The following is a 12,440-nucleotide window of genomic DNA, read 5'->3' as shown; positions in this document are numbered from 1 at the left end:
ACCCATAATGAATACATAAATCTGTATACTAATACTCATTACACTTCATACATAAAAGATGCACTTTACCTCTGTCAAAGCTTGTTCACTTTTATACTGTCATCATTCTGAACAAAGTTAGCTAGTTTCTAAGACAATGCAGATTTAAAGCAGAATATCAGATAGAGGGAGAGAGACTGATAAAGGGATGCCTTTCAGTGATATTAAAAGCAATAAGAATGATAGCTTTATGGCAAAGTAGCAGATAGGTAAAAACTAAAGTTAGGAAAGGCAGACCTAAGAAGTAAAACATATTTATGTGGAGTACCACCCTGTAACAATTTATGTTTATAATGGTAACCCTTAATTTTGTAACAAAGGTTAAATGGCATGTGGTTATATACTGTTTGGGAAGGGAGGGAAGGGGCTGAAATGTTGACCTTTAAACAACAGGGGTGCCAACCCTCCCAGCAGTTGAAAACCCATACATAGCTTTACATTCAGGATCATGTAGTCCTGTAGTACATATTTATTGAAAAAAATTAATGTATAAGTTGAACCCCTGTAGTTCAAACCTGTTAAAGTGTCAGCTGAATAATCCTTCAGCTATAACAATACTTAGCTGCTCAGAACCTTTCATCCTCAATCAGTTGATAGATAATTTTAAACTGTGCTGGTATGCAATTTGAGCATGTACTCCTTAATTTGTCAGCAAAGCAATAGGGAAAAGTTTCAGGAAGCAGTGTTTTGAATAAAGATTATATGAATTATAAAATGAATAATGGTAAAATTTTAAATTGGTGAAAATTTGGCAGTGGGGTTTTAGTTAATTAGATTTAATGTTTTCACTCATTGTGATAAAACTCAGGGTGCCATATGGTTATGTTTTTTAATACAATCATTTTATGATTCCATAAAATATTATAATTTGAATATTTAATGTTTGTATTAAATACAAACATTAAATACTCGGTCCCCCCCACCTTTTTTTTTTTTTCAGAAAACAGATAATTACAGCAGCTATCCAATGTACCATACAATTTATGAGACATTTGAATTGGTGGAGAATTTTTATGACCCCACGTTTAAAAAACAGCTTGCTGTAGCTCAGTTACGAGGAGCACTGGTTTATGAGCTTGCAGACTCTAAAATCATTCCTTTCAACATTCAAGACTATGCAAAATCTTTGGAAAACTATGCAACAGGTATCTACAGCTTATCCAAGAAATATGACCAACAATTAAGAGACCATCAAGTATCATTTGGTAAGAAATGGCTGGACAGATATTTTATAATCATCAAGTTAGAGTTTTAAGATATCACCTCCTATTGTCATCCATGCACACCATTTCATCCTAGAATTTATCCCTGCCTCATTTCCTAATCCTGACTTATAGAAAAAAAAACTTTAAACACCTATTAAAGAATGTGATTTAGTTTGATATTTGTAGGATGAATCCATTTTGCTAAGTTAGTGCTACAAACATTGGGTTGGTAAATATTTTCCCCATATTGCTGCCTTTAAAAATGTTTTGTTATAAGAACAATACTATTAAAATGTAACAATATTACACAAAGATTGGAAAGTAAAGAAAGCCACCACTTCTACTACATATATGTAATATTACATTATTATCATTATTACTGCAGCATTTACCTATTAATGTTTTTCTACATGGAGGATTTTTTCCACGGTTTTCAGCATTCTTTCCTTTTATATCTGGCCATTTTGTGGTTGCTATTCCACATCATGTATCTCCTGCAAAGCAGAAGTGAAATGTGGTGTAGTGTAGTGTAGCAGCATTAAGCATTGGGTCTGGAAGCGGTTTCCTGGTTCAAATCCTGGCTCTAATATTTAATCATTGTGTGACCTTGAGAAAGTTACTTAACCCCCTATGTATCAGTTTCATTATGAGTGAAATAGTAAAGTAAAATGTTTCCAAGATTGCTGTGGAGATTTCATTTGGTTGGTATGTGGAAACAATGGTGACTGTCACTTAGTGCTCATAATGTTAGCTATTATTACTGTTTTATTGCAACCATTTTCTTTTATTAATCTGGGAGTACATATTCTTAGTATATATCAAAGTTATCAAATATGTACTGAGTGTCTACTGTGTACCAAGTGCTATGTTATTTCCTGGGAGATATAAAGAAGATTAAGAAATAGTCATTGTCTTCAAAGAGCTTAAATTCTCATGGGGAAGGAGAAGACAAAATGCAGGGGAAAATCTATTAAAGGGGTTCACAGAGGGTACTATAGGGGTGCTGAGAATGAGTAGCGGGTGGTCAGTAAAGCGAGAGAGAGGCATGGACATATATACACTACCAAACGTAAGGTAGATAGCTAGTGGGAAGCAGCCGCATAGCACAGGGAGATCAGCTCGGTGCTTTGTGACCACCTGGAGGGGTGGGATAGGGAGGGTGGGAGGGAGGGAGACGCAAGAGGGAAGAGATATGGGAACATATATATAACTGATTCACTTTGTTATAAAGCAGAAACTAACACACGATTGTAAAGCAATTATACCCCAATAAAGATGTTAAAAAAAAAAAGTAACCTTCAGAAAGTTACGACAAGCAGCAGGCACTAAGATCTAGAAACTGAAGCAAAGAAAATTTAGAAAATTGTGCTTAGATCTATATGAATTGTCCCAATAAGTAAGTATTGAATGAATAAATAAATGAATGCTGGGTTTCTGATAAATTGAGTTAAAAGGATTTTTTAGTCTTAAACTCTTGAAATTTGTTATTTCCTTAAGAACCAATTTTGCCATTTTCAATGTGATACATTATTTCTTTGTTACAATATTTTCTAATAATTTCCATGGATCTGAAAGAAGACTCAGTAGAAAATAGTTTCAACATCTATTTAGTCACAGCAATCTGGAATGGGCGGTGGGTTGGAAAATGAACCTTTGAAATATGAAGCACTCATGCTTACTAATCTCCCTTCTACTTTTCTATTTTTTAAAAAAGATTCCTTATTTTCTGCTGTGAAAAACTTCTCAAAGTCTGCTTCCGATTTTCATAGAAGACTTTCACAAGTTGATCTGAATAAGTAAGTTTCAAATGTAAAGCTCCCTACTGTTTTGAAAAGCAGTCTGGTTACTGGAATGAACTGGGTACACTTATAGAAGCATTCAACTCTGAATCATTGCTACTCAAATTATGGTGTGCCAGCCAGTAGCATCAACATCACCTGGGAGCTTGTTAGAAAGGCAGAATATCAGACCCCATCCAAGACCTGCTTTATTAGAACTCTGCACTTTAACAAGACTCTCCAGGTAGTTTGTATTCACATTAAAGTTTGAGGGGCATAGCTGTTGAATGATAGACTAAAAACTCATCCCATGGCAAGGGCCAGGGAGACATGTCTTTAGAAGTTTGCATGATAAGAATTCTGACTATTTCTGGTAATTCATAATTCTATGGGTTTAAGTGCATTTGTAGCATATTTTACTACAGTCACAATATTCCTGTGAATGGTGTAGAAATTCTTTCTTTACTAATACTTTTTTTGCGTTTCATTTAACCTCATGCCGTTGTTAGGTTGAAAAATAATTTAAAAGTTACACTCAAAGCATTATTTAACAAGCATAATTTGTTCCACCTTACAGTCCATGTCACATTTCTTAATTTTTTTCAGATTTATCAGAATAAGCTTTCCCACCTCCCATCTGGGCAGAAAGCTGTATCAGTCATTGTGAGGGGCCTCTCTCCCTGGGGTTGTAGGACAGCCTAGGGAACTTTTGCAGCACCCCAAAAGAGAGTTGGCAGATTCCAAGTGTGGAAAGGACTCCCTGCCCACTAGGAGCAGCTGTCTCCCTCCTTGCAGACTCCTGCAACTTCCCTTCATTCTGTCTTGTTTAGCCTTTACTCTGCTCCTTTCTTCCACAGTAGAATTAACTAGTTTATCAATAACAACTTGGTAGTCCACCCTACCTTTGTAGGCTCTCCTCCTACAAAGAATTAAAAATGTCTTTCACTTCTTTCTGGTCTGTGATCTTGAAAAACAAACCATTTCCCAATCAGTCTCTCTGCTTATTATAAATAATAGAAAGATGCCCCTGCTGTTATATGTAGCTTACCATATGAGCCTTACTGTGTGTTTTATATGCATTTTCTTTAAAAAAATCTATGAGTTTAGAAGGTTATTTCCTCATGCCTTATCCTTATTTAATGTTTTAAAATGTGGTTGCATGGTAAGGGTTTTAATTATCCATTTCTTATTCTCAAAGCCCCACTACAGTGAGAATTATGAATGACCAACTGATGTTCCTGGAAAGGGCATTCATCGATCCCCTTGGTTTACCAGGGAGGCCATTCTATAGGTAAGGAGGCAACAGCTGTTCCACTAAAGGACACCAAATACGTCACTGTGACCAAAACCAGCATACCCAAGGTGTGCTTCAAACTCCTGCTATCAGACAAGTGTCAAGTGGATATGTATACTGAAGGGAATACGGGTGAGATTATGCATAACAGTATAACTTGTACTATCAGAAAAGTTAATTTCATATCGTGTATTGCTTTGCTGCAGATGTAAATGGCAGATGATAGTTGAAAACCAAGTCTTGTAACAAAATCGAAAAGACACAGAATCTTAAAGGGGATCTGAGAGCTCATGTAGTTCAATTTTCTACATGAATCTTTTCTGTAGGATCTCAGAAAAGTAGTTATCCAGCCACTGTTTGAATCTTCCAGTGAATGGAAGCTTTCTACCACATGAGGAAGTTTATTCTGTTTTAGGAAAGTTCTACTTAATAGAAAGTTTTCTTCATAAAGATATATTTCCCTGTAATTTTCTCCCTCTGACCCTGTTCTGCTCTCCAAAGTCAAAAAGAATTATTCTAGGTCTATTTCCATATAACATTTCAGGTTTTTGAAGATGGATGCCATAGTTTCCCCTAAAGAAATATCACTGTTTTTTTGATCTCTATCTCAGGTTTTCTTTCAGTATCTTGGTTGCTTTTAGATAGCCTCCAGTTTTTTGAGTTACATTTTAAGCCGTGGTTTCTTGGTAAAAATTAGAAAGGTCCTAGTATTTAGAGTCAGAAAATCTGTGTTCTAGTTCACTTGCACATGTGTGATTTAGAGCAAGTCATATCTAGGGTTTGCTCATCTGAATTAGGATGGTGATAATTGCTATTTTACAAGGCTGTTTATCATCAAATGACATATACAAAAGATATTTCTATGTTACCTTTCTTATAAATATTAGTAATAATTTAACTGATTACAAGCCCAGGCATTTAGAGCCCAGCTCTGCCAAATACTAAGTGTGACCTGGGCAAATTTACTTCTCTAAGACTCAGGCTCCTCAGCTGTAGATGGAGATTACAGTGCTTTTACCCCATAGGTCTGCAGATTTAAGGCATGCAGAAGATTCAGCTCAGAGGGGGTATACTCAGTAAATGGCTGCTATTTTTATAATAGTTTACATAATGTAAGGATACATGTTTATCAATACAAATGAAATAGCAGCCATCAGTTAAGTATTTACAAAAATCAAATCAAAGGTTGAAAGCTAATCTACACGTTAATCCTCTCTTGCCTATCATTAGTCCATCTTTATATATTTATATTTTTTATTTTTTAAAGGTTTTTTAAAAAATTATTTTTCTGGATGCATTGGGTCTTAGTTGCGGCATGTGGGATCTTCTGTTGCAGTGCGCAGGCTCTTCGTTGCAGTGCGTCGGCTTCTCTCTGCTTGTGGCGCGTGGGCTCCAGAGCTCACGGGCTCAGTTGTTGAGGCGTGGGCTTAGTTGCCCCATGGCATGTGGGATCTTAGTTCCCCAACCAGGGCTCGAACCGGCGTTCCCTGCATTGGAAGATGGATTCTTACACTGGACCACCAGGGAAGTCCTTATTTTTTAATTTATGATTTATAAGCAAAACATCTCTTTTTCAAATTCAGGCTCTATACAATTATATAGAATAAAAAGGGACAGTGCTAACACCCGGACATTTCTATTATTTCCTTCAGGGAAAATCAGTGATGAGTTTGATGTTAAATTTTGAATGCAGTTATGTACACATGTATAGTTATTTATTATTCATTTCTGTTTACATAAATGGGACCATATATCACTTTGCAACTGCTTTTGGTAAAAATTTTTCTCAGAGATCTATGTCAATATATATAACTTTATTATTTTTTACTTATTTATTCCTTTGGCTGTGTCAGGTCTTCGTTGCTGCACGCGGGCTTTTCTCTAGTTGCAGCGAGCAGGGGCCACTCTTTGTTGTGGTGCGCGGGTTTGTTGTGGAGCACAGGCTCTAGGTGTGCCGGGTTCAGTAGCTGTGGCTCACAGGCTCAGTAGTTGTGGCTCACGGGCTCTAGAGCGCGGGCTCAGTAGTTGTGGCACATGGGCTTAGTTGCTCCAAAGCATGTGGGATCCTCCCAGACCAGGGCACAAACCCGTGTTCCCTGCATTGGCAGGCAGATTCTTAACCACTGCGCCACCAGGGAAGCCCAATATATAGAATTTTAGCTCTTCTCATCTGCTGCATAGTGTTCCACTGTATGGCTTTCGTGTGTAAATTTTTTAGTCCTTGTTGAGTTTTTAATTAGATTTTGCCCCCCAATTATTTAGTATTATGAAAAGTACTGCTATGAAATGTCCCTGAGCCCTACATGAACATTTGTTTTAATATCTCTATAATCAGTACCTGAGATTTCAGGGTCAAAGGGTAAACACACTTTTTGGAACTATTAATTGAACATGAAGACTATATTTTAAAGCCAGGGAGAGGTGGTTCAAGATGACAATGTAGGAAGATACTGAACTCACCTCTCCCAGACATACCAAATCTACAGCTACAGATGGGACAGTTTCCTCTGAAAAAGACCTGACGATTAGCCGAGCAACTCCTTCAAATCAGGCAAAGGAGAAAAAGGCCATGTGGATGTGGGTAGATGAGGCTGAGGCCCAATCTTGCCACCAAGCCCACTCCTGGGGCAGCAGCCCACAGCAAAGGGTTTGTACCCAAATCAGCCACCTCAACTTACCTCTCAGCCCTGTGCCTGAGAGGTAAGCCTCCCAAATATCTGGCTTTGAGAACCAACAAAGCTGCTGCATCCCTAAGACCAAAGGGATGTACAGAACTGGGAAACTGCTCAGGCTGAAAGGACTCGCTGGAACTCATCTGCACAGGGCCCAGCACAGAAGCAGTCCTTAAAAGCACCCAGATTTTATGTGAAAGAGATTCATTTGCTGATCTTAAAGCACCGGCTGGAGGGGCAGGGGCCTGGTGGGATACTCTCCAAGATGGGGGCCGGTGGGTGCCGATTTCCACTCTTCCTCTGCCTTGCTAAAGCTCGTGGGCACTATCTTTCTTTCCCTCCTCTTCCCTGAAGGTGATGATCTTTATGCATTCCCTCTGCTGATCTCCAGAGCGGAGCTTTTATTTGCAGCTGGTGCTCTGCCTTTTGCATCTGGTGTCCTGGTTTTTGTAGCTGTTGCCAGGAGACACCTTGATTGCTTGGCTCAGGGTAGCGGGTGGGAGGGCTTGCATTCCTGCATCCCGTGAGGCTGTAACAACTGGAGAGACAGTTCTTGGCAGACTACCATCCCCAAGGTACGAGCAGACTGAAAACACCCCCAGTCTTTCTGAGAAAGAGGCTCATTTGCTTGTCCAGGAGCTTTGGCCTGAGGAGAGGGCTTTCGTTCCAGTGCACTTCTAAAAGCCCACGGAGTGCTCTCTCGGGGAATGGAGGCTGGTGGAAGCACTCTTTGTGCTCTCCCTCTGCCTCACTCCAGCTTGACCTTCTCTCTCAGAAGGGAGCTTATACCCTTTTCTGGCACCCTGATTTTTGAAGCTGCTGCTGGGGGTACCTCTACATTGCCTGGTTCTGGTGACCAGAGGGGATTATGCTTGCGGGTGTCATAGGAATAGATATTAAACAGCTACCACTGTCAGGCACAGCAAGAGAGAGGCAGCAGAACCAAGGGCTGTCTTCCAGGGAAAGAAGCCTATAAGCTTATAATCACAGCTGCAGGCCGAGAGGCAGGATTCTGATTAAACACATTACCCATCTAAGGGCTGACTGTAAACTGTACCAGAGACCTAGGAGGGCAGGTGCTGTCTTCATGCTCTCCTTTTGCCACGCTCCAGAGAACGAGCATCTCTCAGGGGAACTCTTACACATTTGATGCCTCAGCTTTTGCGGCTGCTGCCCAGGGGATACCCCTTCATCCCCTGCCTCTGGCGGCCAGGTGGTATTGCTTTCCTGGGTCCCACAGGGTTACAACGATCTGAGAGTCAGTGCGTGGGAGGCTGCCACCTTCAGGTCACTGCACAGATAGCAGGCGGAAACACCCCCCCACCTTTCCGTAGAAGAGGCCTATTTGCCTGTCCTGGAGCTTCAGCCTGAGGGGCAGCCTTCACGCTTGGCACACATCTAGAGGCCTGTGGAGCTCCTCTCAGAGAACACGGGCCGGGGAACGCCGTCTATGTTCTCCCTCTGCTCTGTTACAGCTTGCTAGTATATACCAGAAAGGAGCTTATGCACTTGTCTGGAGCCCCGAGTTTTGACTGCTACCCAGGGGACACCTTCATATGACCTGGCTCTAGTGGCCACCAGACCTACTCTTGTGTTTTACAGGATGGTATACATTTGCATACTTTAAAAGCTGCTGCCTGAGGGTCTGGCTTCCAATCATCCTGAATCTAAGTGCTGACTGAGATATTCCCCTTTGGTACACTGACAGGTCTTGGCACACACTCAGCTACTGGGAGCTATTAAAAATAGGTGGCTTGGAGAATCACAGAGGTTTGAGAGACAACCAAGAGCTAGGGAAAGGTTGGACAATAAGGTTTATCACATGAGGCTACTCCATCAAGACTGCTGGTTTCTATGCATTAGATGAAACAGCCACCTCTTCCAGAGAGTCAAGCAAAATGAGGAAACACGGAATATGTTACAAACAAAGAAAAAAAGACAAGACCTCAGGAAAAAAACATTTGAACAAATGTAAGTAATCTACATGATAAAGTGTTCAAAGTAGTGGTCATAAAAGATGCTACTGAATGTGAGAGAAGAATGGATGAACGCAGTGAAAACTTTGAGAAACTTGTAGAAAATATAAGAGAGTACCAAATAGAAGTCATGGTGTTAAAGAAAGAATACAATAACTGAACTGAAAAATACACTAGAGTGGTTCACTAGCAGACTAAAAGAAGCAGAAGAATCAGTGACCTGGAACACAGGTAGTGGAACTCACATAAAAAGAGCAACAAAAAGCAAAAAGGATTTTTAAAAGTGATGACAGCTTAAGGGACCTCTGGGACAACATCAAGTGAAACAACATTTATGTTATAGAGGTCGCAAAAGAAAAGAGAAGGGGGCTGAAAACTTCCCCAACATGGGGAAGGAAACAGACACCCAGATCCAGGAAGCTGAGACAATTCCAAATAAGATGAACCAAAAGATACCCATCTAAGACAAATTATAATTAAAATGGCAAGGAAGGTAGAAATAAGGAGAGAATCTTAAAAGCAGCAAGGGAAAAACAACTTATGAACAAGAGAATCCTCTTGAGACCATTAGCAGATATTCCAGCAGAAATTTTTCAGGCCAGAAGGGAGTGGCATGATGTATTCAAAGTGCTGAAAGAAGAAAATTCCCAACCAAAGTGAATAAAAACCATATAATCATCTCAACAGAGAAAAAACATTTGGCGAAATTCAACATCCACTTATAATAAAAAGTTTCAACGGGACTTCCCTGGTGGTCCAGTGGTTAAGACTCCGTGCTCCTACTGCAGGGGGCATGGGTTCGATCCCTGGTCGGGGAACTAAGATCCCACATGCCGCAGAGCGAATTAAAAAAAAAAAGTCTCAACAAACTGGATACAGAGGCAGTGTATCTCAACATAACATAGGCCATATATGACAGACCCAGAGCTGCCATCATGCTCAATGGTGAAAAACCCAAAACATGACAAGTATGCCTACTCTCACCACTTTTATTCAACATAGTACTGGAAGTCCTAGCTACAGCAATTAGGACAAGTAAATCAAAGACAACCAAACCAGGAAGAAGTAAAACTGTCACTATTGCGGATGACATGGTACTGTTTGTAGAAAAACCTAATGATTCCACAAAAAAACTATTAGAATAAATGAATTCAGTAAAGCTGTAGGACACATAAGCAATATACAGGGACCTATGGCATTTCTACACACTAATGATCACAAAGAAATTAGGAAAACACCCCATTTACAATTTCATCAGGTTTACTTGATTGCTATATCAATAATATTGTACTATACTCTCCCTTTACAATTCTCCAGAAGACGGCATGTATAGTAAGGAATACCTATGACCTGTATCTCTAATCTCAGCTTATATATGTCAGAATATTAATGTTTATAAACAGTTTAGCACATATACCTGTTTTAATAAGAAAGATCCATTTGAGGCCATACTAAAATTTAAAAGCCAAGAGCGATAAATCCTGATGTACTTTGGGAAATCTAAGTGATTACATTATAAATTTCTCTTTGATCATTAATATAGTGACTTTACATAGAGTTCCATGTTGCGTCCTACAGTAGATTTACAGCTTGAAGCAGCTATAGGATTTGACTATTGGGCCTAATTCCTGATAAGAGTGTTTAATAAAATATGTACATTTGTGGAAGGCAGAATTCCACACACTGGGGAGAGAAGTAACTTGATCTCTTGAGCTACTTATGAGGTGAAGTAGGAAATCAACTGCAAACTTTCCTTCTAGATCAAAAAAGTGTGCTTTGTGGGCAACCCATATATAGCCATTTTACCTTTGTGGAATGGGCTTTATTATCCTTGCCACTTGTGATATTTTTGTAATACAAGCTTCTTTAATTATTGCTTTTTAATGTCTGAAGAGTACTGGGAACAACTGTCATTCTTGTTGAATCTCTAAAAAAGGCAATACAGCGGTATTTTTTAATCTTATTACACATATCCATAAATTATCCATGCTTCATGGATGTCAGTTTGTGGATGTCTAGGCAGTTAGACAACTAATGCCCATAACTTACAGGAAAGAAGCTACTTACTTCCAAATGCACGGGTTGGCAACATATGATTCACGAGATGCATCTTATCAACTCCTTTCTTTGCTTAAAATTATACCATTAGCTAAATATCTCAAACCAATTATATGTTTTTATTTTGGAGTAACAAAAGTAAATGCCAGGAGGAGACACAGAATACTTAGTAAGATACGGTCTAACAAAGCAGAATGAATAAAGAAAAAGCATATAAAGAGTAATATATGTATATGCTTCAGTTCAGCCTGTTCTCTTTGTTTTTTTCTACTAGGCACATCATCTTTGCTCCAAGCAGCCACAACAAATATGCTGGCGAATCATTTCCTGGCATCTTTGATTCTATATTTGATATTGAAAATAAAGCAGATCCTCGTTCAGCCTGGAAAGAAGTAAAGAAACACATTTCAATTGCAGCCTTTACAATTCAAGCAGCAGCAGGGACTCTGAAAGAGTTGTTATAGTAAGGTCTCAGCCAACTAGCTGCCGTTAAAAGTCTGAGGATAAAATCCGTCTTTCTTTCTGATAACACATGAAGCCAGAGCTTGCTTTTCATGTCATGTTTTGACTTTAGACTTCCACCTTGTTCATCTGCAAAGAGATTTTTGGCCCTTTGAAAATTCGTAACTTCATCATGAAAGTGCTAATCCAATAAAACAAACCAAAAAACCTCTAGTCATATGGAGAAAGAGATGAAGTAAGTGAAAGTTCCCTAAAATAAAATATGGCAAGGAACTTGAACTCTTCAGACATTGGTGGCCAGAAAGTGAAACAGTACAACCACTTTGGAAAACAGTCTGGCACTTTCTTATGAAGTTAAATATATACTTATATTATAGCTCTAAAATTCTACTTCTAGGTATTTACTAAGGAAAAGCAAAAACATGATCACCAAAAGACTGTTGCATGTTCATCGCAGCTTAATGTGCAAATAATGCCAATGCCCATCAATAAATGAATGGATACATTGCAGTATATTCACAATGGAATACTACTCAGCAATAAAAACGAAATAACTGCCAATACATGTAATATTATTGGCAGACATTGTTGAGGGAAAGAAGCCAGACACAAAAGAATGCCTAGTATGAGACTCAATTTATATGAAGAAGCAAAACTAATCTATGGTATTAGGAATTAGATCAGTGACTGCTTGGGTCAAGTAAGGGGCAGGCAGGGAGGAAATCTGCTACAAAGAGGCAAGTTTCTGGGATGATGGGAGTTTTCTGTATCATGATCTGGATGATGGTTACACAGGAATATACAGTTGTCAAACTTCATCAAACAGTAAACTTAAAATGTGTAACAATGATACCTTATAAATAAATTTGATTACCAAGAAAAAAAATGTCTGGCCAGGAGACTGGAATAGCACACCTTCTCTTGTGAAACCATCATGGAGTATAAATGGTAAGGAA

At 39.1% G+C, this 12,440-nt stretch overlaps 1 protein-coding gene across 2 annotated transcripts in view; it reads left to right on the top strand.

The window, feature by feature from the left end:
* Positions 1-11,693, top strand: part of NAALAD2 (N-acetylated alpha-linked acidic dipeptidase 2) — a 50,900-nt gene extending 39,207 nt beyond the window's left edge. For both annotated transcript variants that reach the window (XM_032639347.1, XM_032639346.1), the window contains 4 exons: positions 980-1,244; positions 2,959-3,040; positions 4,221-4,313; positions 11,297-11,693. In XM_032639347.1, coding sequence (XP_032495238.1) covers positions 980-1,244; positions 2,959-3,040; positions 4,221-4,313; positions 11,297-11,486 — 630 coding nt within the window. In that variant the 3' untranslated portion in view covers positions 11,487-11,693. The remainder of the gene's footprint in view (positions 1-979; positions 1,245-2,958; positions 3,041-4,220; positions 4,314-11,296) is intronic.
* Positions 11,694-12,440: the final 747 nt, after the last annotated feature.

This window comes from Phocoena sinus, chromosome 8, assembly GCF_008692025.1.
Source record: "Phocoena sinus isolate mPhoSin1 chromosome 8, mPhoSin1.pri, whole genome shotgun sequence".
NCBI classification, from domain to species: domain Eukaryota; kingdom Metazoa; phylum Chordata; class Mammalia; order Artiodactyla; family Phocoenidae; genus Phocoena; species Phocoena sinus.
This window is presented reverse-complemented; position numbering and strand designations above follow the sequence as displayed.